We start from the raw sequence: 27,320 nt of genomic DNA on the forward strand, positions 1-27,320 counted from the left end.
ATCCTCCTCTGGAGCTAACGTTAAGTTTGCATTACAATTCTTGGGTCAGTTTTAATATATTCATTCAACAAATATCCGTTGAGCTGCTCTTACAGTTCAGGCACTGTGCCAGGTGCAGGGAATAAAGGGAGGGGTAGGGTGGAGACATGATGTCTACCGTCAGGGAGCTTATGTCCTAATAGGAGAGTCAGACAATGGACAATTAACAAAGCTGAGTCAAAGTTTACAATAGAAAGTTAGCCTCTGTTCCAGGCATTATGATATTTACTGAGGATACTGTGAACAAGCCAGCTGTTAGCAGAAATGAACAAATGAGGAGGATAAGGAATCTGAAGTTTGGGATAGATTATCATTGTTAACCATTAAGACCCTGTGTTGCTTGGAGATGAGAAACCTTTGTATAAGATTGTATGTAATTATTGACTACCCAGGTTGACCGGTTGGACAAAACAGCCCCCTACATCACACACTTGCATTCCGCTTCTCAAGTGGGGCTCCTGAAAAATGGCTGTTATGGAATTTACCTCACTTCCCGTGTGTTGAAGGCATCAGACCCTGACACCGATGACAATCTGATCATCTTTAAGATTTTACGAGGCCCCCAGCACGGACATCTGGAGAACACAACAACAGGTACTGCCTTCCTTAATCCTTGTAATTGCTCATCTTAAAATACCCCCGTAGCTGGCAAGGCTAGAGAGTAATTTAATTAAGTGTAAGCCCATTTGGTAAACACTCCCCAGGGCTTACTGATAGATGCAGTTTATAAATCAATATTGGTGCTAAAGAGGGTTTGAAGCTGAGCTTTCCTAAATTCGTCTTGAGTGGGAGAATCAAATACTGATACACAGCTGTTCATTGTTCACAATTCTTTTTAACACCCAGATCGTAATATATTCAGAGGAACACAGTGTCAGGACCGGTTTCATATTTGTGACTAATTTTTTTTCTATCAGCAATTCTAAATGATGTCAGTTCATTAAACAACAAAAAATAATTGGGAGGGGTATAAAGCTTTCTTTGGATTGTATATTATTTCTTCTTTAGGAAGACAATGATCAAAGTATGCCACTAAAAAGGGTGGCACAGAATTAGAGATTTATTACTGTATCTTCCTACTCTCCCTCTATTTTTATATTTTCTTTAAGGCACAATATTTCTGAGCCAAAGTAAATTTTAAAGCCTAATTTAAGCTTATTGCATATGAATTTTAAGATACTTGCAATAATGTTAATTTCTTTAAAAATATATACTTTGGCTGTTTTTAAAGCTGTGCTTAAAATAAAATAGCCATAAAATTTATCAGCTTTTATTTAATTTTTTGTTTGATTCCCCGTGAAATTCATTTATTTCTTTCTTGTAGGTGAATTTATCCATGAGAAATTTATTCAAAAGGACTTAAACAGTAAGACCATTCTTTACATCATAAACCCATCTTTGGAAGTGAATTCAGATATCATGGAATTTCAAATCATGGACCCCACAGGGAACTCTGCCACTCCTCAAATGTAAATTATTTTGCTTATTCAGTGGTCCTGTACACAATGTCCATAATATATCTGATTATGAATGTGAAATAGTCTTTTTCAAAAAAATCCAAAGATTAATTGGTAGGCCATTTTAGAAGCTTATAGAATTTATTTTGGAGAAAGAATTTTCTTTCTAATTTGTGATAATGGGAAAGCCAGTAGCCTTGTAAGGTATGGGAATATTAAAAAGTTAACGTATAGAGGTGCTGATCACTCATATCACTCATGGCAATGCATACGCTCAAGCCCGCAGAGTGGTTTCTTTCTTGATAAGTCACTCACATCCAGGACTGAGCTTGCAGGCTCACGGGCAAATCGTGCAGCAAGAGGTCACTCTAGGACTGCGTTAGTAACCAGTCTTTGAAAATACCTACAGCAGGAAGAATGGGGTAGTCAGGAAGGGTCCACAAAACATCTCTTTCCTCCAAAGAAAACAAAAAAACCCTCCCAAATGATTACTTGTGACTGCTTCTATAAGTTAATAAACTGATCACAGATAAGATGAAGACAGTGTAAAGGGGAAAATAGACTTGAAGAAATACTAAGTGACACTTCGAAATTGTATGAAATGTACAACAAGGGTAACAAATCCTCACGATGAACAAGATGAACAGACCATCCTAATATTTCTGACTGGGCCCCTGTTCTAAATTTCTCTTCACTGTAGAGCTTGGATAACTCACCAATCATCAGATAATCACAGAAAGGCTAATGAGAGTCCGATTCTCCTTATGCTGTGTTTTTCTTCTGAAATTTGACACCCTTCCCAGTCCCCTCATAGAAAAGTTGTTCATTTATCCTAATTTCAGTGTTTGCCATAACCTTGTCATACCACACATCGTCAGTGAGTACAACCCCTTTATGGGCCTTTTATGACAGAATACGGACAAAGGAAGAAAACAAATTCACCTCTGTTCTCGCCATTCTTACTTTTTCTGACTCTGAATTGTAGTTCCAACAATTGCCAGCAGAGGTCTCTATAGTCATTGTTAGAAAAATGCATCCTCGCAGCAAAATTCATTCCCAGAGTCCCACCTCCAGTTGACCTCCTAAAGGTTAGTACCTGGCCCAGATTCATAACCTTAACAGATTTTTATTAAGTAGCTATTATATGCCAGGTTCACAGTACTAGATGTTGGGGAAATAGGCATGAATAAGGAAGACCTGGGCTTTGACATTAAAATATAATCATGAGGTTGTAAAACTATAATGGAGGACCACCACCCAATAAACCGGTCTTGTCCAAGAGAAATGATTCCTTGGCATTGCAATCTTTATAGAAAATACATTACCTAACTGCAATTTCAGACAAGTGTCTTCTAATTCTCAAGAAAATGGAAAAAAAAATCCTGCTCCGAAATCATTAATAAATTGATTACATTTGCTTTTTAATAATTCAACTAAAGAACGGGACTCTTGACCAGACTTGCTGGTGACCTAATGCTGACCGCTGCTCCTCCACATGTGAACGTAGCATGGCTGACAGGATATTTTTCTTCCGCAGTGGGGCTAGATGGATATTGCTTCAACTGCACACCCTTTTCATTCCTCGTTGTTTACCAAGGACGTTGCTTTTGAAGATGATTTATGTTGTTAAAGAATTCTCAGATTCATAGGAGAAACACAGAAGAATTTATAACCTTAATTGAGGCTATTTTAAATAGACTCCTGCTTCCGTGATATCAATTTTCATGTCCCTTGCTGAAGAAATTTCTAGATCAACTTGAAATGATTGGAACCAGTGGAATAAGACGATATGAAATATGCCTACCAGGGGTTAACCCAGAAGTCATTTCAATTTGATTCTGAGATCTTTTGTTTTCTTTAGGGTGGGTAGGGAGAGATAGAAATTATTCAGCACTTACCTTTGTAATTTGGGAATGGTATAGTTGTCCCTAACCTCATTTGTAAATAGATCATTTTTGGAACAAGAAGCCCGTTATTCCAGTAAGAACCAATGTTGTGAAGAGTCGGCTTTCCAAAACAGCCCACAAGAACCTAGTTACAGGTACAATATATGTTACAGGTATTTGCAGTACAATTGTTTCTACTCCGTTTTTCTTTTTTTTAAGATTTTGTTTATTTGGGGGGGGAGAGAGAGAGCACGCGAGTGTGCGCACACACACACACACACACAAGTGGGGTGAGGGGCAGTGGGAGAGGGAGAAGCAGACTCTGATGCAGGGCTCAATCCCAGGACCCTGGGATCATGACCTGAGCTGAAGGGAGACGCTTAACCGACTGAGCCACCCAGGCGTCCTCTACTCTGTTTCATTGCTCTTGAATCATCACAAACTCCCAATGAGTTAGGTACCATCATAATCCAGAGTTTATACACAAGAAAACTGAAACACAGAGATAGGAGGTGACTCTTCTAAGCTCATGCAACTAATTAGTGGAGGAGCTGGGATTCAGGCCCAGAAGGGTGGCTCTCAAGTCCATGGTTTTCCTTATTGCACTAGAGACCTTCTTGCCCACTCTCAACAAGTCAGCTAAACCAGCCTACCGGGAAAGGAGCAGCAGACTTATCTCCCTGCTTTATCTCCAGTCATTGGCCACCCAGGCAGCAAGGAAGGAGGATTACATACTCTTCAAGGACTTTAAGTTTTAGGTTTTTTTTTTTTTTAAGTAAATCACAGCTATTAATATTAATGTGCGCCCCATCTCCAACACACTGGGAATTATGGTATAGATAACAAAAAGCCACTGGACTTAGAGCCGAAGAACAGGGCTCGAGCTTTGGGTCTGCCATTGACCTAGGTGATTTTGCAAGCCTTAGTTATCTCCTCTGTCAGATGAGGGCTATCCCACAATTTGTTTAGAGAAACAAATGAGATAAAACATGTGAGAACATCTTGTACATTTAAAGTCCTTGACAAATGTAACTTGTGGTGGTGATAACTGTTGCTCATTCATATAAGTACAAGACTGACTATTTGAAGAAGTACCCCGGAGACATCTGGTGACCGATCTCTAATTAGAAATCAATGCTGGGATGATTCACAAAGTAAACAGTCAATATGCTTATTAATCAATAAGCTAAGTCTTGTGTAATTTCATGTTCTTGTTTGTCTTCAACAGGATTAATAGATTAATATTCCATGTACTTGGAGGGGTGATAACCTTCTGTAACAAAGCTAAAGGGACCATCAGGTACAATCTGGAGCAGAAAGGAAGCTCTTTTCAAAACCAAGAAGGACCCGTGTTCAGAATCTTGATTGCTAGCAAGTTTTTGCTATTGCAACATTTCTATAGAATATCAGTTCTGAAGGGTCAATAGAGATTCCATTAGAAAAAGTGTTAGGAAATCTCGATTTAATCGAGCTTCTGTGGGCACCTGGGTGGCTCAGTCGGTTAAGCATTTGCCTTCTGCTCAGGTCATGATCCCAGGGTCCTAGGATCGAGCCTCCCCATTGGGCTCCCTGCTCAGTGGAGTATCTGCTTCTCCCTTACCCTTTCCCTCTGTGTGCGTGAGCTCTCTCTCACACACATAAATAAATAAATAAATAAATAAATAAATAAATAAATCTTAAAAAAAAAATTAAGTTGCTGCTAGCTAGCTAGCTTGCATGCTGTTTAACTGCATTACCTCCCAGAATCATGGAGATGCTTGTATGGAGTGGGAATCTCTGAGACAGGGATATATAGTATGTAACAGATCTCAACTCGATTTGACTGTAGAACTACCACCACCCTGCCCCAGAATAGCTCATGGAACAAATTTTTCATGGAATACATTTGGGAGGCATTTTATCGTAAATAGAAATTATTTTATAACACTGAGATTCATGGAAATTTGCATAAAGATTTAGATTTGGCCAAGTGCCTAAATTTCAGGCACTGTGCTAGGTGCTTTCACATATGTTGTCTAATTTAATCTGCAAAATACAATCCTCTGAGGGTGATAAGGAAATCAGGCTCAAAGCATTTAAGTAATTGGCCAGAAGTCGCGAAATGAATGAATGGCAGAGCCGAAAGTGACCCCTGACCTCGCGACCTCAAAGTGAGCGCTCATCTTATTGGCTCGTGCCTTGGTGTGACTCAGTCACACGCAGATCTATTCTCTAGCCCTGCACCCATCTCAAGATGGTCCGCAGAGCTCCCAAACTCAGCTACACAGGACTCACACTGTTCGAAAATGCCTTTGCAGACCACAGAATGCAGCCAACTTCTGACCGAGGCAGTTTCTTCACACATCTCCTGTCCTGACCTCTTTCATGTGCCTACTGGGGGAGAAAAGTGAACTTCAAAGGAAAAGTTGACTCACGCTGAAGTTCCTCATCACTCTGGGTCGCTTCTCCAGCTGCTGCACGATTCCAAGGACTGATTCTTCTCCTCCCTCTGGCTACCCTTATTCATTCCTGGCTTTGAAAGAGAAGGGACAAAAAGATATCAAACAGCAAAGAAATTTCTAACAGGCGCACCCTGCGATGTTTCAGCAACTTTTATGAAACAGCTTGCAGGGGAAGAGGTTGAAAGTCTCGGCGAGGTAAAGTTTTCACGTAACCTGCAAGCCAGAAGTTGAAGTGTTTGTCTCTGGATAGACTGAAGACAGTGCAAAGGAAGGGAAGGGAAATGGCACTTATTAAGCACCCACTGTGTACAGGTGCTCTATACATATTAACAAATTTCAATTTTCATCTTTTAACATGAGTATAATAATTCTGCTCATTTTAAAGCTAATGAAAACTGAGACCTCGAGAGACTGCATAACTGACCAGAATCACACTAATAAGTGGTTGCAAGATGTGTCTGACTCCAAAGCTCTTGTTTTGGGTACTCAGTGTGCTGCCTCCTGGCTAAACACTGTTTTCCCATTACCACGAGAGAAAGACAAAATGGAAAACACAGGTGTTCATAGCATGAGATTATGGAGATTGATAACATCCTCTCTGAATTGATAAATCTTAGAATACTCGGAAAAATATTTTTTAGCCTTTCAATTTTCTTAAGTCATATGCTACTTGATTATACATGAAGATCTAGTTGGAAGAATAATTTAATCACAATTTTAGCTTCTATAAAACCTTTCACCGAGAAACTCGAAATACTTAATGAGTATTCATTAAGGCTCATTTAAGCCCTTTGAAGTACAGACTCCTCATTATTTACACTTGGGGAAGTGAGGAAACTGAGGCATAGAGCAGCTAAGTGCCTTTTCTACACGCTCTTGTTAACCTAGATTAATGTTCCAAATCCCAAACTGGGGTTTTAATCCCAAGTCTTTCTTTCAGTTAATTGTTTCTTCATATAAATGACTCAAGTAGCCACAAAATGAAATATCAGAAAGTGTGTGTGTGTGTGTGTTTTTACAACAACACTACTGACAGTTTGGGCCAGGTAATTCTTTGTCATGGGCTGGGGGTGAGCTGGGGGCAGGCAGGGTGTCCTGCGCATTGCACGATGTTTATAGCGTCCTTGGTCTCTACCACGAAATGCCACTGTCACCCTCCTCCCGGCTGTGACAATCAAAGCTGTCCCTAGACATTGCCAAATGTTGAGAATCATGCACATACCTTAGAAAATACCATAGCCGTGTGTTAAGCAATCATGCTTTACGGTCCAATGCTCTTTTGTCAACGCCATCCTTCCCGACACTCTAATAAAGTACAGTCACAGAGAAAGAATCCAGAGTAAGGGTTAGAAAGAACATTTGAGGGTCACCTCTCTTAGCATTTTTTCAAATTTTGTGAAATATGATGTTAATAGGGCTGGGGAGACAAAAGTTTCGGCGATCAACTTAGCTCCAGAAACAGTGGGTGAACAAGATCCCTTCAGTCGTTGCACAAATATCTATTGAGCACTTACTGTTTTCCAGCCACTCACCAGGGGACTTGGGAATACATCAGTGAAGCGAAGACCCCTGTTTACTTGGGAGCATAGTTCATATCTAAATGAATGAAATAGTATGTTCCACATGATACTACTTTGGGAAATGAAAAAGTTGGTCAGGGTAAGGGGGAGCACAGATGCTGGGCTTTAGGGACAGATTGCAATTTTAAATTGGGTGTTTAAATGGCTTTTCTTATGCTCATCAGCAAAAGTTAGAGAAACGTCAACAAAAATGTTATCTGAGAATCAACTATGTGAAATCTACAATAGAAGTGTAGTGTTAATATTATTGTGTCTAATATTATTACTTATAAATTATGTCCTATACATCCTTAAATCACACACGTGTACACACACACACACACACACACACACATCTCTTCCCTCGGGGGTCCATTGTTAAAATATTTATAACAATATCACTGCTTATATGAATATATAAAATATAACAAGGCAATATGTAAATTTTAAATATGTGCTAAAGTTAAACAAAAGAAGAGGCATTAAACGGAGACAGGAAACAAAGCAAAGCAAGACAGATTCCTTGTGCTGCACTTTGAGCTCATTTTGTGCGTGGCAGGAGGACCAGAAGCCTCATGACTTCTAATCCGATTTAATCTCCACTGATCAATCCTATGTCTTCCATTCACAGTAGTGGTTGTTGGGAATTCAAATTCAGTTTCCCTATTAAATCAAATTTCCTGTTGTGGTCAGTACCTCACAGTCACTGAGGGAAGTGTTTCTCAACTGAGGATGACTTACTCCTCAGGGACATTTGGAAATTTCTGGAAGCAGTTTTGTTTGGAGAGGCTGATGTGACTGTGTCGAGTGGGCAGAGATCAGGGATGACACTGTCTTACAATGCACCAGACAGCTCCGCATCAAAGACTCATCTGGTCCCAATGTCAATAGTGTCCAGGTTGAGAAACCACGACCTAGGGGTTTAAGGAGTTCCCACTTCTTGCTAAATGACTTGAAATGATCGCCATGTGGGTTTCACATAAAGAGTGTCTGTAAACTTCATTTCTGACCTTAGATTGAGCTTTGCCCAATGGCAATAGGACAAGGGAGGGATCATTAAAACGTGAAGATTCTATCCAAGCCTCGTGTACATGACCCCTACACGTCCAGAGCTTTCCAAACTTCTCTCGTGGGTGCCTGCATCTGGTCGTTTACAGGATGCCCAGCATACAGCTGTGTGACTTCTTGCAGGCGGAATTTCTCGTTTCTTTCAGGTGTTTGTGTAGAATTTCAGCAACAAGCCTCAGCAAGAGAAAGATCTCAAATTCAGTACTGCAAAACCCAAACACATTCAAAACGTGTGTCACGCCTATCCTACAGGTGTGCATATGCTTTGTGATTTAAATATTTTTCTCGAAAGTAGATAGCATGACTTAATTTCGTGGCTTTTCAATAGATCTTGATTATTCGTCGTGAGGAGTTTTAAGAAAAGACACTAGAGCGTTGTGTAATGACAACCTTATCCTGTAGGCAGTATGCAGCATTCTAATCGTGCATCAGGGAAATGCACGCACTTTCCCAAACACCAGAGCCCTTTATGCTTTGAAGCTGAACAGCACTCTGTGTGGTCCCTTTACGGATTTAGATCAGCAATCAAATTGCATTTAGCTTTAGGCCTTGAGGTCACCTGGATCTGCAGTGACACTGATGAATTTTTGCTTGTCCTGGTTCCCATTAGCGGCGGATGGATGGATGGATTCTCAGAAGACTGGACATTGAAACTCATTTAAACCTTATTGAGACTTAGCTGAAATCCACCCATCTTCATCTATTTCGCTCATTCCCACTGCTCTTCCGTCCTTCCTGTTTCATCTTGCTGTCCTTTCTCCCAATCCATCTTGTTGATTTTTCTTCCCCTTCTCACTTAGCAGGGTCCTTTAGGAATTCTTTGCCACATGTTATTTTTATTGGCATTTATACTAGCCTCGTTGCTTGTTATCTTGTGATTCTTTAAGCGTAGACGTTTATTTCTTTATTTTTTGACTGTTCCGTGCCAGATTTGAATTCCGTCACATTGAAGACCCATGAGGATCCCAATATTTCTAATACAAGGATTCTGTTTTCATGTCAAAATTTTATGAAACCCAGCATGCCAGTAACGATAAATTTCATATGATAAACATGTATGTTCATATAGGTTCCTGAAGCTCTGCCGTAATTACATACTCCCACACTATGTTGCTGCCCTGGCCCATGGTCCTTGGAGTAACAGTGCGGTTAAGTTTATCTTGCTGGCGAACTTAGAGTATGTGACTGCGACACGTGATTGGTGCAAAGACATGAAGTGGATATTCGGGGATAAACTTATTCTCTAATTATGGTCTCCAGCAAAGCCTGGAGAACCCTGTGAAACCCGTACTCTGCATGGCGGCGCCCAGAATTTCTAGTTGTGAGAAAAAAACTGTAAATAAAAATGCATTAGGAAGTCTAGAAGAAAGAGTCTACATCCAATTGGAAGATTGGGAACCACTGAGGGGTTTGCAAATGCAGAATGAAAGGAACATGAGAGAAACAAAAGCAACGGAAGTGTGTTAAGTGATCATTGTGAAGATTGCTTGTGTCCTATACACTCGTGCCTCTGATTTTCTCCAGTTTTCTGAAAAAAAAGAAAAGAAAAGAAACAGAAGAGAAAGAAAGTTTCTATATTATAAGGAGTAAAGTAGACAGTTTCCATCCAATGTTGGGCTCACTAAATCTGTGGGAAAAAGACCACCCCCTATTTTTCAGGCTTATTCAGTTGTATTGCTTTATCCAAACTCCGTGTCAGTCAGCCCTTTTAAATGCACGGAAGAAGGAACAGATAATGGTTATAAAACCCATGCACATTGTAATTCCAAGGCACATCCTGAAAGATAACTAGTTATTAAATTGAACCCAAGTTCACAGAAGGTCTGTGTCCGGAGCAGTCCTTGATGTACCAGTGAAGGCCAAAACATAAGAGAGAAGATTTCCTATCAAGGTACTTTCCATCAATAAATGTCTCCTTGAACTTCACTGCTCCTGGTTCCTTTCCCTTCAGAGGGCTCACGTTTGAGTCCCTCTGACAGCCTTTCAACCTTAGTTTGTGCACTTGTAAAGTCGAACTCTAATACTCCTCCTAACTCACGGCATTGTTGTAAGCATTGGATGAGATTGTTAGTAAAAGTTGTTTTTGAGCTAAAACGTACCAAATAAGCATAAGGCATTTTTAGCCCTGGTGTAGGTTGATGAACCACACCTGTCACCAGGATATGAGCCAGTGGTTCAATCTCCTGTCAAGCAGAGAATCCCTACAGGCATTTACTGTGCATTTTTAAAAAAATGATTTTCCCTTTTCTTTTCCTGTCACGCACAGTTTGGAGCTGAAGTGGTCTCATATTGAATGGTCACAGACTGAATATGAGGTCTGCGAGAATGTGGGCGTGTTGCCCTTGGAAATTACCAGAAGGGGATATTCCGTGGACTCAGCCTTCGTGAGTGTGAAGGTAACAACTCTAGCATGCAGACTGTCAGGCTAAAGCTTGGGTTGCTGGTTGGTGCCTTTGATTATTTTCTGAAAAAGAAAACCAGAGTAGCCAAGGAAATTTCAAATTGCAGGATTACCACATTATTTTAGAGTTTCTACATCCAACATTTCCTTGTCCTTCCACCCTTTATCTAGCTTCATTAGCTCTTAGATAAGATATTTCAACCCCGTTTTTAGTTTTTAAATCTAGTCATTAAGTCTTGAAGTTTGACTTTACAGGGAGATATATCCAACCTGGTGAACTAGGGCCAAACTGCCTTGGAAGAGAAAGTTTGTATGCAAGACCTTCTGTGCGGTCTCCAGAGCAAATTTCAACCCCCAGATGGCTTTCTCTTAGTATACCCCCAAGATCACTTCCTAGGGCCTCGGTGCATAAGGGAAATCAAGGACAAACTTATCTTAAGAGTCGCCCAAGTTGAAATTAAGAGTGCACATATCAATCCAGGCTTCCGAAATACAAAGAATATTCAGTAATCACTCTTAGATTAGTCAGCTCGTTATTCCTTTCCATTGGCATGGATCATGGAGTACAACTTACAGCTTCTAGAATTGAAGGATCTTGTTAGGAGTCACTATCACAGTAACACTTCAAGAAAATGACGGCTTGAAAAGCTTTCACCAACTAAAAATGGTGGACGAGCCTTGGAGACTCTGCTCCTCAATCTCATGAAAGAGGCAGTGATATTAGCTTCTGGAAAAAAATGGCCATCTCCGTTTAGTCTCCATTACAATAATACATTCAAATCACCTTCAGAACACTGTGCACCTAGATTCTGCCATGTCCACACTTGGCATGTATCTTTCCAGTGGGCATAGACTCTCTTTCCCGGATCCGTGGGTGCCTTATTGTTATTGAAACATCAGACAACTTGGTATGCCCTATAATTTCCCAGCAGATTGTCCGTGCAAAAAGAAATCTGCCTGAACAGTTTTTAAATAATGCTTTGGTCGTCTATAGAAAGCACCATATGTTTGAGTCAAGAGTTTTGGGGCCATGCATCATTCACCTGGCCAGGTAGAAAGAACATATGTGGTGTGACATGGAACCTTTTGTCTGCTTCAGCTGAATGTGCACCGCGAACTTGCCTGCTGAGCGTGCAGGCCTTCGTCAAACACGGCCCTGCGCCTCCAGGGACAGCTCCGCCCAGAGCACAGGTAGCACTCTAGACCAGAGCACATTGGCTGCTCAACCAGAAGCAGAGGAAGAGAAAACACTTTTCCCTGTGTTGTCTGCCCTGGTTTGAATCGTGCACCTTCACGGGGCTGATTGCTCCCACCAGCTTGCCTCAGACCATTCCTTTTCCCACATAGGATTCTGTCAACTCAGCGGTGGTAAAATACTAAGTAATGGCATGTGCAAGAGCCATGCGGGGAAGTGTAACTTCCAGCATATGGTGGGTACAGGTGTACGATGGGCTGCCTCGTCACAATGCAGGGCTGTCCAGGAGCAGCCTTGGCATGGGAGGCGAAGAGCAAATGGGAGCTTAGGAGGAAGTCCCCTCTTCAACACGGTGTTGCCCCTGCTGACCCATTTGCAGGTCTCAGGGCCTTTGATGATGAACGGAGGGAATGTCGAAAGCCCTACGGATAGGAACTTCGTCGTTTTCCGTGGTGCGCTCCATGTCTTTGTATGAAAGTGAAGAAATAGAGGAACCCACGTTCTCGACCACCTTAAATGTCTAAAGAAGGGCAAAGTAACAGCTGCCTCTTGTGCTTACACTGGTTCTCATCTGATGACTTGTTTTTCACCCTAGCCAAGGACACTATTCTTAACACGGATTTAGGCTCCCTCCGGGGAAGATAAGGCCATGGCTTGAGAGCCCTAAGTCGCCTCTGGTCTTCAGCCCTGGGAGTGCGGAACAGGAAATCAGTAAATAGTCTCTGCAGACTAGCACAACTTTTGTTGTTGTTGTTAACGACTTACTTGATGGAGCCTCGAAAGCCCTCCGTTGTGTGTGTGCATTGATTTTGTGTGGCCGTTCACCGGGTCGGCCATCCCCATGGAGCTCTCATTCATTTCTGTGAAGAAGTGTGGTTTTGTCCTGACAGGAAAATGGACCAGACTCATTTCACATCAGCTTGTCTAAAGTGCCCTGAAACTCGTAGGATACCCCAGAGCTACTTGTCGGGAGCGCCGGCTGGTGTTTCTCCTCCTTCCCCCTTTCCTCCGAGGCACGATTTCAAAGCCAGTTTGGGGTAGAAGGAAGTTGATGAAATAAATGGATACTCATAATGAAGAGAAAAATATTGCTTAAAATTCATGTTGCTTTCTCCAGTGACTGAATCATTTATAAAGAAGTGAAAAGAAAAAGAGAGGAAAAAAGCTTTACTTTCACTTCCATTCATGTTAAACTAAGAAAAAAGTTAAGTTTAAGGAAGATCCATGTAGCCTAGATCTAAAATGGCTTATTGTAATTAAAAAAAAAAACCGTTTATGTTAAAAACAGATTTAAGAGCATGAGTTTGGGGTGCCTGGCTGGCTCAGTCAGTAGAGCATGCGACTCTTGATCTTGTGGTCATGAGTCAAGCCCCATATTGGGTTGTTGGGTGTAGAACCTCCTTAAAAAAAAAAAAAGGAGCACGAGTTTAATCTATTATACTAGACTAGATGTTTCTCTATAAAAATAATATTTATTTTTATTAAAAAAGGATATTTTGTCCCTCTTAAGGTCAACCAAGGGTCAGCTACAGTTGGAAAAGACTTCACTCTGACTCCATCTAAACTGATTCAGTTTGACCCAGGTACGTTTCGTGTCTACAGTTTGTTTCCTGTCTTTATAAGAATGTGTGGAGATCATGGGGACCTACTTCAGTCACTCTGAGAGAGATCAGTTTGGACTTGAGGTTTTGTTCCTCATTTTCCACTTTATCACAAGTGAATATTTATTTAAAATGATACGAAAGCTCATAACAAATAAATATAAAATATCAAAGCAAGCACCCAAAAAATCCAGAAAAGGGTGTCATCTAAAAAATTATTTGGGGACACCTGGGTGGTTCAGTCAATTAAGTGTCCGACTTTTGATTTTGGCTCAGGTCATTGTCTCAGGGTTGTGAGATCGAGCCCCAAGTTGGGCTCTGTGTTGGGTGTGGAGCCTGCTTAAGATTCTCTCTCTGTCCATCTCCCTCTCCCCCTCCCCCTCCTAAGCCCCCCCAAATCAAATCAAAAAATTATTTGTAATCCTAACATAAAGCTGAGCTAATTTGATTGCCTCATACTTTGATGGAAATTTTCAGAATGATATTCGCATGAGGCCATTTCGAAATGATTTCTCTTGGAACAGGTTGAAATGAGGAGATTCCAGGGAAGAGTAATTAGATAACACATATTTTGCTTTAAATCTGTGGAAAACATTTTGCCAGGTGCAAAAGGGAATATAAATGTATGGTGCCTCCTCTCAAAGGTGTTCTATCATGTGGGAAATAGAGACATGAAAACAACTCACTAAGAGTGCATCAGGACCCAAAGATGAGCCATGGTTCTGGCTAAGGGGAATCCTGGAAAACTTCCCAGAGGAGATGGTATTCTGAGCAAGTGGAAGAAGGAGGAGGAGGGGATTCAGGGTGAAGAACCAACACACTTTTGGGGAACTGTGCTGGATGCCCTGAGCGGGCGCCACACCTTCCTTCCCTGGCTTCGGGAGAAGGGACAGGTAGCTCTTCACTGCATGCTTGGTTCTCTCTTTCCCTCCGGTCTGGGATGGACATTGATCACCCGTCCAGGGGCAAATAGAAGAGGCCTTGCGAAGCAGCCAGGGCTTGTGGCTTTGTGCTCTCCTGCAGAGGAGGTGTTCTGCAGTCTGAGAACATTCCACCAGGTCACAGCTCTTGCCATTATCTGCCACTGACACATGGTGGTTCAAGCAAAGGCAAAACGAAGTGGCCTAAGTATCCTCACCACTCCGAAACCGACAGCCTTATGAGTAAACATAGAAAAGAAAGGCCTTTCTGCCATTCACCACAAGCAGCATGATGCTTTGTCACTAGTTTAGTTTGCTAACGGGCCCTCACAAACTATCACAAACCCAGTAGCTTAAAAACAGGAATTTATTTCCTCACAGTTCTGGAGGCTACAGGTTCAAGATCCAGGGCTCAGCACAGGGTTGATTCCTTCCGGGGGCCGTGAGAGAGAATCTGTTCCATGCCCGTCTTCCATGCTCTGGTGATTGGCTGGACTCTTTGGCATTCCTTGGTTTCTGCTCTATCTACACCAGTCTCTGCCCTTGTCCCCACATGGCTTTCTTGTGTATGCGTCTGTGTCCACACTTTCCCTTTAGAAGGACACCAGTCGTAATGGATTAGAGGCTCACTCTAGTATGAGTTTATCTTAACCAGCTACATGTGTAATAACCTTATTTCCAAATAAAGTCACGTTCTGAAGTACTAGGAATTAGGATTTCAACATAAAGATTTTGAGTACCCAATTCAACCTATAACAATGAACCTTAAATTTGACACAAAACTACCCAAATGTTCTGATTGGCCTCCTTCCTGTGATATTTACGTTTCCTGACTCATGTAAGTTGGTTCCCCAAGTGACCATAATGTATTGGTGTGTTTACCCACAAGTTGCTGCAGGCTCTTGTGTTCTGGTCAACCCGAAGATGAAAGATTTGGGCGCATTTGCACTGTGTATGCCCCTTTTGTATTTCATGTCAAGGCGGTTCAAACCTTTCCACTTTGGAAAGCCAAGAGTCTTGGTCATATGTCGTCTTTATTATTTGAGGCCTGTTTGTCACAAGATCTGGAGTGATTGGGACTTTCGGTAGATTTCGAGCAGCCCGCCAGGTGCTCCGTTTGGATTGATAGCAACTAGGAAGTATCACACTTAGAGGAGGCTCTGAAATCCACCTCTCGAAGGTTCCACCTGATAAGATAAAGGCCGATTTGTCTAGAAGAGTCTACGTGCTGTTTCGAGTAGATACTGATGACTCCTGGAGTCTCTAACTGGTCATGATTTCAGGGATTATTTAGACTTTTTAAGAAAAAAAAGCTTACAAGCTTATTGTTTTAGAATTGATAGACAGAAATGGTTTCATAAGCTGAAGCCTCATTTTAGAATATTTTAAAGTTCCCTGTGTTCACAGGTCCTGTAAATGTTTATTTACTCCCATAATCCTTGCCTCTTCTGCGTCTGGTGTCCACACCCCCACCCCCACCACTTTTGCCCAAAGCGATCTGTTTGTTTCTTCCAAAACAGAGCCTCGGCGATGGGCAAAGAAAGAGTGAGAAATCAAAGACAGTGGGATATTATAAGGTTTGAGAACTTTGGGGAGGGTGCTGGAGAGAAATGAGTAACTTTTCAGTCTAGTCTAATGAGCTACGCCCTGCTGCCAGTGTACTGAACCCCAAACTAATCCTGCCTACTTTGCATTCAGCTATTGTGACTGATTGAGTCGAAGTGTAAATATTCTTAAGAAAATGATTGTTTTCCTTTTAAATATGTGTTCTTGAAAGGTTTGCTGCTTTCTTAACTGAGACTAAATCATTCCGAAGAGTCAAAATGTTTTCCAAAGGAACAGATCTCTAACATGGCATTTACTAAAAAAACATTGAGGAAATGTCTTTCAATAGTGAAATCTGCTTTGCAGGAAAATATTCAGTAATTGACCCACTCTGTAAAGTGGGGTATGTCTGCATAAAGTGACACCTTTTCTTCAGCACCTTTTGTTTTATGGGAGCCGAAGGCTAGTTCAAGCCTTCTGAAAATTGCTTATAATCTCAGTGATTTAACAACTACTTTGCACCTTGAAAATGGGAGAGGAAGGAAAAAGAAAAACCCAGAAAGTTCTTACTTCCAATCTCATTAACCTAGAAAAGTTGGTTCTATATGCACACCTGGTAGGCATAGAAACAAAATCGAAATGCAAGCAGACCAATCAGAAAATACTTAAATGAAATTTGGAAGAGATTTGCTCTAACCATCTGGTTCTATTCCACGAGGTCTTGGAAAAACTTAAATTTGGGGGGTGGTGGGAGGAAGAAGGGGTACTATATTTTTAAAAAATGAATCTTACAATAAGAGGGCAATTGGTTGGGACTTGGAATTGTGTGTGTGTGTGTGTGTGTGTTGGAGTTTTATTTGAATAATGGTTAACTTTTTGGGCTCTGAGAGTCAAAACAGTTCTTTGAACATTAAACTTCTTAGTATTCATGTACTTTCTTCACTGTCTGGTCTCTTATCCCTTCCTGCCAAATTTATTACAGCAGCTGCCTATGTGGTCCCCCTACTTCTAGCCTCTTTGCCCATCTTCCTGGGCCCCTAAATCTTCCTGCATAACACTGAGATTGATTTTTCTAAGACCTCCATTTTCGAGAGTCTTCTCTGTTGCCTATGGTTTAAAGTCTGAATCCAGCCACCTGGTGTCCAGGGCTTTCTGCAGCCTGGCCACAAACTGCCTTTGCTTTCTTAACATCTCCTGTTCTCTGGTGTGAGCTCTGTTCCAGCCAGCTCATTCGCTCAACCTTCCCTGTTCAAGGCCTTTGCTCCGCTACCTTCCTGCCTTTGCTTATGCTGTCTTCCCACTCCCTTCCTCCAAAACCTCCCAACTCTGGAGCCCACAGACATATAGCATTTACCATCTAGTCTGTATCTTTAGGCAGCTAGTCATACATAGCCTTGTATAGTGGCCGTTTCTGGTATTTACATCTTGTCTCTTCAAAGAGGTTTTAAATTCCTTTATGTCAGGGCATGCTGCTGTTACACCCCTGGTGTTCTCCATCCCATCTAAAGCAAAGGTAAGTACGTAATAGATACAAAATGTATATTTTGGTAGGTCGATTCAGCCATCCACGAGGTGGGAATTATATGGCATTTTATAAAGTTAGGTGTTTCAACTTCTGATTTTGCGAAGACTAAGAAAGTAATTGATTTATAGATTCAGTTGATACTGAAAGCTTCACAAACCAGCTGTCAGCCTGTTTTTTTTTTTTAAATAAAATTATTTCAACTACACTTAATTTTTTTCCCTGCAGCCAGGAGTAGGATAAGTGAACAGTTTCATCTTTCCAATGCATTCTGTGGGGGCTTGAGGAAACGTTGATTAGAACATGAAGTCTGTATGTGACATATCTTGAAAAAAGAGCCTGTCATATAGATGGCACGGCACGATTGAGAGGCATAAATCTGCCGCAAACAATGTGCAGGGAGAAAGGAATCCAGATCTGCAGAAGAGAAGGCTAGAAAAAAAATGCATGACTGCTTCTCTAGATGGGTTTATGGGAATAAAAGCCCTCAAAGAGCCAGGGAGTAAAAGTTTTCAAAACAGTCCTAGCAAGCTAAACCATACATTTGTTATCTTTTTTTCCCCCTAAACTTGAGCCTTCTTTCTCCACTACACAGACTGTTTTCCCCCCACCACATTCTCTTCTAAACAAACTAAGGAGCATACCCTGTAATCCGCATCATGGAAACAGGTCAGGATCAGACAATCTCACAAGTTTCTTCCAGCTTTAATATTTTGTGTTTTGGGGGTTGCTTTGCGTCCCATCTTTGAGGTGACGGTTGGCTGGGGCTATGTCTGTAACTTCAAAACGGTTGGGTATTAAGTTCACAAAGTTGCTGTGAATGAAGCTTGATTGTAACTCCGTGAGCAGAGCAGACAGAAAGAGAAAAAAAAAGATGGGCTCGGTCTATTTCTAAAACCCCCAGCCCATAAATTCTCTCGAGGAGGATATCAAATATGGAGTATTACATCATTAGAAAAAGCATTTGTGGGCTAGGAGGATCTCAGGAAGTCGAGCAGCCGATGGAGGCAGCTGTCTTTAGAAAGCAATCATTTCAAGGGTTCCATGAATAGCATGAAGTACCATCCAATAATCACTTTTAACTGTCTGTACCAACCTCTTAAGATTTTTGAAGCGATTAAGATTTTAAGATTGCTGTACTTGTTTATTCTTAAGGAGAGAAGGGGCAGGTCTGGGGGGTGGGGGGTTGGAATAAGTCTTGGATCTCATCTCCTAACCATTTTTTTTGTTCATCCCGTGCATAATGCAGCTTACTTTTTTGTTACAGTGTTTGCATTGAAACGGAATCATCATTGTCCAGGAACAAATGTGGTCTTTTAATATTATTTGGGAGAACAGCAGGACTTGAGTGAGTTGCTAACAGTACAATAGCTCGCTCAGGCTATTGCAGCCTAGCTGTAGACATGTTAATTAATATATTTCTCTGACACCTAGGTGATTGAAATAGCAATTAAAGAGTAATTAAAATGTTTACTTCTTGTAGGAATGTCAACTAAGATGTGGAATATAGCAATTACCTATGACGGATTAGAGGAAGACGATGAGGCCTTTGAAGTAATTCTGAACTCCCCTGTGAATGCAGTTCTTGGCACAAAGACAAAAGCTGCAGTGAAAATTTTGGACTCAAAAGGAGGTATTCTTTTGATCCTCATCTTGAAATCAGGAGCGGTCCTGGCGCTCTAGCTGCTTGCTTTCAACAGCCAATGTGCTTGATAACGCCTTCAAATCAAAATGCTTAATTTCTTGTCAAGAAAGCAACCTCAGTCATGTTGTAGGCCCTTTATTCTGGTTTCTGCTTCATGTGGTTTTCCTCCTGCTAAGAACTAGCGTTTGGGAAAAGCAACAAGTCAGTGGCATGGTTGTGTTTTTTTTTTCCTACCCGTTTGTTGTTCTCACCAAGGGGGAAGCAATGTTGGTGAGAATCTATCGGCAATTATTTTCCCCCAGAGTTTGGAGGGCTGTAATTATCTTCCTCTGTTAAAGAGAGCTCTTAATGCCGCAAATCTGAGCCCCCACTGTAGTGTGACCAGGGAAATTCTAAGAGAGGAAGGAATGGGAGAAAAATAGATGTGAAAGGTACAGCTGGCTAGGGGAGTCAGGAGCAGCTGGGGAATATTAATGAATAACCTTGGGTTGCAGAGCCAAGTAGGTCCTGGATAGTATATGCAAAAGAGCAACCTGCGAGCTGAATAAGATAAAAACCGAGCACAGTCCTTGGTGCTCTGATTTTTTTTTTTTCTGTCAAATACTTTCAACTTAGGTGTTTATTTAGGGTTTGACAAGTGGCCAGTTACCATGCGCGGACCGAGACCTCTGCTTTTACACATGTCACGCCCCGTGGTACGTTTTCCCTACCTGAAATCCACTCTCACCTCTTCTCCTTCCTACAGTGAAAATAAACACTATCCCCTTGCCTTTGTGATACGCATGTTTCCACAACATCTTTCCCTACGGCATTTGCCGCCAAGTTCATTTCTTTTTCAGTAGAATTTTCTGGTCACGGTAAGTACATAAAATACATGAAATGCCCACTTTACACATGAAGTACAAAATAGCCAGGTGAGGCTCGTGGGTTTAGATTTTTGTCTTACTGATTGGAAATGTTTCCAATAGAAGTAGCTGCATTAAGATTTACTGGCTCTTTGTTTTGTAACCGTTGAATGCTAATTTTTATGACTGTTACTGGATTTCACTTCTTAGAACAATTCCAGTGTCTACCTCTAGGAGACCGGGGTGGGGGGGAGCACTTTGCCGTGTTTACGGAATGACACTTGTTCAGTGAATAAACCTGAGGAATGCTAGTCCACGAAGAGAAGTGAGCCAGTTTCCCCAGTGCATGGTCTGACTATAAAATTATGACAACGGTTTTCATTTGTGGTTTGTGAAATCAATTTTGTGACTTTATAACCACCCCGTGGAGGTGCAGAAGGAGAGCTCTCCTGCATGGAAACGAATGAAGAGTAAAGGAGTTTCTGGCAAATGGCAAAGAGGCAACATCTGGGGGGAACCATCCATCTAAGTTTAATGACAAGCTGCTGCAGGGGCTGTGTCAATGTGATCACTTACCGTTGGTGTACAATGAACGGACCTGCCATCTTTCATGCCCCCAGGACAGTGCCATCCTTCATATTCCTTCAGCCCCAACAAGCACAACGCACGGGAGAAGGCCATTTGGCACCCGCTGTCCCCAGGGTCTTCCTCACCCACCACTGCCGGTTCCTTTCATCTGCAAAGAAGACTCTTTCCGTCTTCCAAGCGGCCGGCGGTCACTAGGGGAGACACCCAACAGGGCTTTGAGTCTCCAGATCTTTCTCGCATGAAGCTTAGGACCCAGGGGAATGGCAAAAAGGTAAGGATGGGGAACTTCTGCCATCTGATTGGAGTACACTGTAAAAGAATAAAAAAAATATTAATAAGTTTTCTGAAACACTGAAGAAGCTGATTCGCATAGTGAATGGGAGCCATGGTTCCTTGCACAAGCGTGCAATCCCCGCCCCTTTTTTTAAAGATTTTATTTTTAAATAATCTCTACACCCAACATGGGGCTTGAACTCGGGATCCTGAGATCAAGAGTCCCATGCTCCACCAGCTAAGCCAGCCAGGCGCCCCCATGCAGTGCCTTTTGTATACAGATATCATAATACTGCCTACTTCCTTAATTTGTACTAATTGAGGTGATGGGTGTAATGACTCACCCACATGATTTCTGCTTTACTTCCTTTTGTGATCAAAACAGGTAGGGGATAACCAGTGACCCTAGAACAGAATGAGATTAAGTGATCTACTTGGGTGTGGAAACTGTGGCTTTGACCTTTTTAGCATAGGATTCTAATTAGGCATACTCTCATGAGTGTGTGTGTGTGTGTGTGTGTGTGTGTGTATGTTTTCTTGGACCTCTTGCACTATAGATATACCAAGAAAATAAGGATGTCTTTTCTCCGTAACTGAAACTATGAATGTATGAATCAACACTGGTAAGCTGTGATTAGGTCCAGTGATTTTAAAAATTGTAATTATTTGAACATGGAAAGTCTTAAGTAACATATGTTTTAACATTATTTCGACACTAACAAGATCTTACTGAAAGGGTTTTACCCTGTTGCTAGTTACTACTCAAGCCAATTTTGTTCATATTTTGTCCTTTGTTGATTTCAGGTTCTTCCATCATCTGTTTATAGAAATGGAACCGACATCATCTACAACGTAAGCATAGTCTGAGAGAATCACTAAACTTCTTGTATTTATGGATGCAATATATTTAGTGAAACAGTTTTTTTAAATTTCTTCAGTATTTTTGTATTTCTCTTAAAAGACTGTTTTGGCATTTGTTTTTGAGGCTTGGGTGGTCAGGGGGAAAAAAAACAACCTTTTATCTTTTACCTTTAACCCCATTTTTGAATGGCTCATTTTTCCAGCAAACGTTTTTGTTTGCTATCTGGGTGTTCGCTTTCTCTTTATTGCTATTTTCTGGTTTCCTGCAGTATCACGGAATGGTTTCCCTAAAGCTGGAGGAAGAGGACGGTTCTCCGTCTCGCAAAAGGAAGGCCAAAGCATCCGTTATTAGTCAGCCACAAAAGCCAAGCAAAGCGGCAGAACTGCCTCAGGCTGATAAGGTGGAATCCACAACCAGCTCACACTTCCCCAGACAGGTGGGAAAATCTTTTTACATGCTATTCGTCTTACAACAAGCTGTTTGCTGGGCCATAAAACAGCCTGCAAGCTTGGGGATCGTTCGCTGAACACAAATGCTACCTAACAAATGAAGATCTGAAGGGGGTGATTGTGCGATCAGCTTCCTAAGTTAAGTCAGAAGTCAAATCTGCATTACCTCTTCTTCCCCTAGGACCCGCTGCCCTCATTTCCGAAGAACTGCACACTGGAATTAAAGGGACTTTTCCACTTCCAAGAAAGCCTCCGAAAGCTGTATAAGTGTGATGGGATTACGTGGAAAGCGTGGAGCCCCCAAACCGAGGTGGGACACAGGACGAGCAGCGAGGTGTCTCTGCTTGCGCTATGCGCTGTGATAAGCGGATAGACAGGAAATGATCTGGCAGTTGGTGCTACAGCCGCCTGCCCTCCTTACACTTTGAAGGCAAAGAGGAAAATATGGCCCAAGGGGTGTTTTACAAATCACAAAACACGTTCGTGAATCGATACAATTTAAGGTGTTTACTCATTTTGTTTAATCATCAGAATGTCGAAAGTATAAAATTGAAACAGTGCTGACTTCAGTAGTGTTTTCTGTAAAAAGCCATCACATTCCTCAAGGTGGAGAACTGGGGTGAGGGCTGACGTGCTTTCTGGTGACAGAACTACTCGAGTCAGGTGAGGGGACTCACGGGACTCTCTAGGCTGACAGCAGACTCTAGATGGGAAAGCCCATTGTGATGTGGACATGGACAACTGTATTTCAGGAGGCGGAAGGTATTCCCTGCCCAGCCGGGTGGCACCATCACTCAGGCTACTGCCACTCCCTGATCACAGAGCGGAAAGGCACCTGGAACAGAGCTGCGCGAGCTTGCAAGGAACAGTAAGAAGCCCTCTTTCATATTGAGTCATGTTTTCTTTCATACTGTTCCTCCCTTTTCTCATGCAACTGCACGGTCACTTCGTTCATCGGAGCCTTGAGGGTCTAATATCTACTTGGCTTTGTTTCAGGAACCCCAGGAGAGTTCTGTAGTTCAGAATGGATTTGAGATCAACCTTGATAATGTATTTTGACATAGCTCTTTCTGTGAAGACTGTTCCGTTGCTGAAATTCTGTGTTATAGCTTCTCTCGGTCTTTTAGAGAAAGTCAGAGGAGCTTTTCTGAGTCAGCAGCCTTGCAGGTTCTATCATTTTTTTTTTTTAACTAAGTAGGGATTCCTGCCCGCTAATTTGAAAATACATAGCAATGAAAGGTCTTATAGTATCAGTCCTACAGCAATGTCAGAGACAGTGATGATTATGGAACCAGACAAGTTGGATAAAGGGTCGGTGGTTAATGGAACACTTAGTGAAGGATGACTTGTGGTCAAATCATGACAACAAAATTTATCTAGCCCAGAAGGACTCTCAAAATGCGTATGTATCTATCCCTGACCACCCCCCCTTTTTGACCACCTGGATATTATCCAGAACAATGCAATTAGACTAATATGCCCCATGGCTGGAAATGGAGACTAGAGAAATCCCTGGTGAATAGCAGTCAGATCTTACACTTCATCAAATTCAAAAGGTTATGCTCACCTAAAAACACTGTTAGGAAAGTGAAAGGGCGAACCACATTTGGCAAAGCTCATCTCCAATTGTCCATCTGATCCAGGTCTTAAATCCAGAAAATACAAACAATTCCTATCAGTCAATAACAAAAAGACGACCTGATTAAAAACATAGCAAATGACTTGGAGACTTCACGGGAAAAGGTACATAACTGGTCGATCAGTGCACCACCGTTAGGCATCAGGGAAGTGCAGATGAAAACCATAAGGAAACACTGCTTCACACCCACTGTAAAATCACAGAGACCGACAACACCAAATGGAGTCCTCGTATATGTTGGTAGAGTGTAAAATGGTACAACCACTTTGTAGAGCTGTCGTACATTTACCCTGTGACCTTACCTCTCTACTCCTAGGTATTTACCTGAAAGAGATGAAAATATATGCTAAAGGCGCGCCTGGCTGGCTCGGGCGGGAGAGCATGTGACTCTTGATCTTGGGGTCACGAGTTCAAGCCCCACGTTGGGTATAGAGCTTACTTAAATATATAAAACTTTAAAAATATATGCTAAAAAAGACATTCACAAGAATTTCATAGCACCTTTTTTTTATATATATAATAATAATAGCTTGCGTATGGGGCACCTAGGTGGCTCAGTCTGTTAAGCAGTTAAGCGTCTGCCTTCAGCTCAGGTCATGATTCCAGGGTCCTGGGATTGAGCTCAGCAGGGAGTCTTCTTCTCCCTCTCCCTCCCCCTGCTCATGCTCTCTCTCTCTCTCTTTCACTCAAATAAATAAATAAAATCTTTAAAAAAAATAATAGTTTAGGTCATTTGTCTTATTCTTGTTGATTTATAAGGGTTCTTTATATTTTCTCTATCAACAAAAAAGTAGATAAATATTCTTTTTCTGATAAATTATTTTATGAATGATAAAATGGAATGAACTACTAAAACCTCCAACAATGTGAATAAATCTCAAAAACACATAGAGAGGAAGCAACTCAACACAAAAGAGTGCATATTATATGATTTCATTTCTATGAATAGGAAAAACTAATTTATTAGTTGGTGTTAGAAAAACAAAAACAAAAACAAAAAGTTATCCATGGCAGGGATTGTAGGGACTAAAAAGTAGCATGAGGTAAGGTTCTAGAGTGATGGAGATGTTCTTTGTCTTGCCCTGGGTGGTTGTTACATGGGTATATAAAATTGTCAAAATTCATTGAATTGAATACTTAAAATTTATGCATTTTACTGTATGTAAATTATAACTAGATTTTTATTTCTTCTAAGATTTATTTATTTTAGAGACAGAGGGTGGGGTGGGGAGGAGCAGAGGGAGAGGGAGAGAAAATCTTGATCCCACAACCCCGAGACCACGAGCTGTGCCACAACCAAGAGTTAGACACTCAACTGACTGTACCACCCAGGCGCCCCATAACTAGATTTTTAAAGAGCTAATAAAATATTTTAAAAGTCTGTGGCACCTGGGTGGCTCAGTCGGTTAAGTGTCTGCCTTCAGCTCGGGTCATGATCCCAGGGTCCTGGGACCAGATTGAGCTCCATGCTCAACGGGGAACCTCCTTCTCCCTCTGCCTCCTCCCCTCTCTCTGGCTTGTGCTCACTCGCTCGCTCTCTCAAATGAATAAACAAAATCTTTAAAAATATATATGTTTTACGTCTTTTAAAAAACTGGTCAAATCAACCACCCTTTTTCACTGATGCATTTCATGTCTTAAGTATAAAGAGTACTATAGAGGTTTATCAGTGGCTTTCAGGTTTTCGTTGACGAGTGGGTAGAATAAGTAAGTTTAACTAGTTTTTTAAATTTTATAAATAATTATTGTTTAAATACATATGTTTCCATATTGCTGTATGGTAAGGGACAATGAAGACATTCTTCCACCCAAATAACTGGGTGTCCTACTTATTATTTAAAGTTTGTCTTAATGCATTGATATCAGGTAGGAAAAGTGGTTTCGGTCTTTTTTACCTCTTGAGGAAAGAGTTCTGGTGCGGAACGAAAAGCTCTCTGATTTAGCAAGAAGATTGCAACATGTTTCGAAGAGGAGGGTGTGGTGTCTAGACTGACAAAAACGAGGGAGAGTACGGAAGTGCAGTTACACTCTAGCCAAGGTTACCAGATCAAATTGCTGCTGGGATGTGTTGGTAAATACAGGTGCACAGAGCGACAGAACCCCAAACCTCAAGTTTGAAGGCACCCTTGTTGTTCATCTTCCAGTGGTCCTCAAATGACAATGCAGATAACTCTGCTGGCCTATAATGAAGCTCTAGCAGGTTCTTCGTGTTATGAGAGAAGTAAAGACAACGTGTATTGAGCGATGTCTTTCCATCTCTTCGTCAATGTCGGCACCAGGTCACCAAGTATCTTTTCTTAGAAGGACTGTTCTTTACTCTGATATTTTGATCTTTTCACTCTTTGGTGTCAAAATTCATTTCTTTTGAAATAATGGCAATTTGTAATAATATTGATATCCTCATGGTGACCAACCTACATTAGTCCCCCAGTGTATTTTTATTTTATTCATCTGTCTAATTGCAGCTGGGTTTTAATGAGTACAAGGAGTAGGAAGACTAGTTATGTATCTATTAATCTTGTCATAAATCTATTAATGTTATACAATTCCCTCACCCCAGTAATAAACTTGAGGCCCAAATTAATTTGAAGGTCTAGCTACTGCCTCATGCATTGGACCTAAGATCTCATCTGCGACCTGGGGTTAAGCACGTTTACACCCTGACCCTTTTACAGTAGCTTGACCTAGTTCCACACGCCTCCTTGCCAATAACGCCTTCCTTTTATATCACGCTGTATAGTTTACAGAATTCTTTCACCTACACTAGCTTATTTGATCCTCCCATCACTTCTGTGAGGGAAGCACGTATTATTATCTACATTCTACAGATAAAACAAGAGAGATTTGGGGAAGCAAAATCACTCAGTTGTGGACTTCACTTCTATTATACTCTCTAAAAGAGCTCCATAAGGATCGGGGCTATCTCGTGTTAGGTGAATTGCCAAGCACACCTATTGTTAACTTTGTGTTGAACTAACCTAAAGTAGGTTCCAAAACTATGTATTAGTATTTTGTATCTTTCACAGCAAAGACCTACTATGATTTTTACTAAATTATGGACCCTAAGTTTCTTTCGGATTGGAATCAAAGTAACCTTTCAGAGCAAACGTATAATCAGATTCTCAGTTTATAAATTCATTCATTCAGCAAGAATTTGAGCACTTACTGTACTGGAAATGTCTAGACCGGGCTGCATCTTGAAGTCTTACCTCCTGGTATTGGCTCAATAACCCAATAACTAAACCATTCTTCATTCATCAATGAGCTTCAGAGAAATTGACACCATCTCTCTCCAGATACAGCTGTCCTGTAGAGCAAGTCTTTATTAAAGATTTTTTAAAATTTATTTGAGAGGCAGAGTGACAGAGAGAGAGAGCATGAGCAG

The 27,320-nt window shown here is 41.3% G+C and overlaps 1 protein-coding gene across 6 annotated transcripts in view; it reads left to right on the top strand.

Annotated features, from left to right (window-relative positions):
- The window catches only part of FREM1 (FRAS1 related extracellular matrix 1), a 173,774-nt gene that overhangs the window by 136,164 nt on the left and 10,290 nt on the right, over positions 1 to 27,320 (top strand). For 5 of the 6 annotated variants that reach the window (XM_045780814.2, XM_045780813.2, XM_087869630.1 and 2 more), the window contains 10 exons: positions 432 to 633; positions 1,364 to 1,508; positions 10,717 to 10,846; positions 13,557 to 13,629; positions 19,118 to 19,267; positions 20,745 to 20,983; positions 21,790 to 21,837; positions 22,116 to 22,283; positions 22,478 to 22,606; positions 23,049 to 23,164. In XM_045780814.2, coding sequence (XP_045636770.2) covers positions 432 to 633; positions 1,364 to 1,508; positions 10,717 to 10,846; positions 13,557 to 13,629; positions 19,118 to 19,267; positions 20,745 to 20,983; positions 21,790 to 21,837; positions 22,116 to 22,283; positions 22,478 to 22,606; positions 23,049 to 23,164 — 1,400 coding nt within the window. The remainder of the gene's footprint in view (positions 1 to 431; positions 634 to 1,363; positions 1,509 to 10,716; positions 10,847 to 13,556; positions 13,630 to 19,117; positions 19,268 to 20,744; positions 20,984 to 21,789; positions 21,838 to 22,115; positions 22,284 to 22,477; positions 22,607 to 23,048; positions 23,165 to 27,320) is intronic. The other variant, XM_045780815.2, reaches the window with a different exon arrangement.

This window comes from Ursus americanus, chromosome 18 (genome assembly GCF_024610735.1).
Source record: "Ursus americanus isolate L20-20 chromosome 18, mUrsAme1.1.p, whole genome shotgun sequence".
NCBI classification, from domain to species: Eukaryota; Metazoa; Chordata; class Mammalia; order Carnivora; family Ursidae; genus Ursus; species Ursus americanus.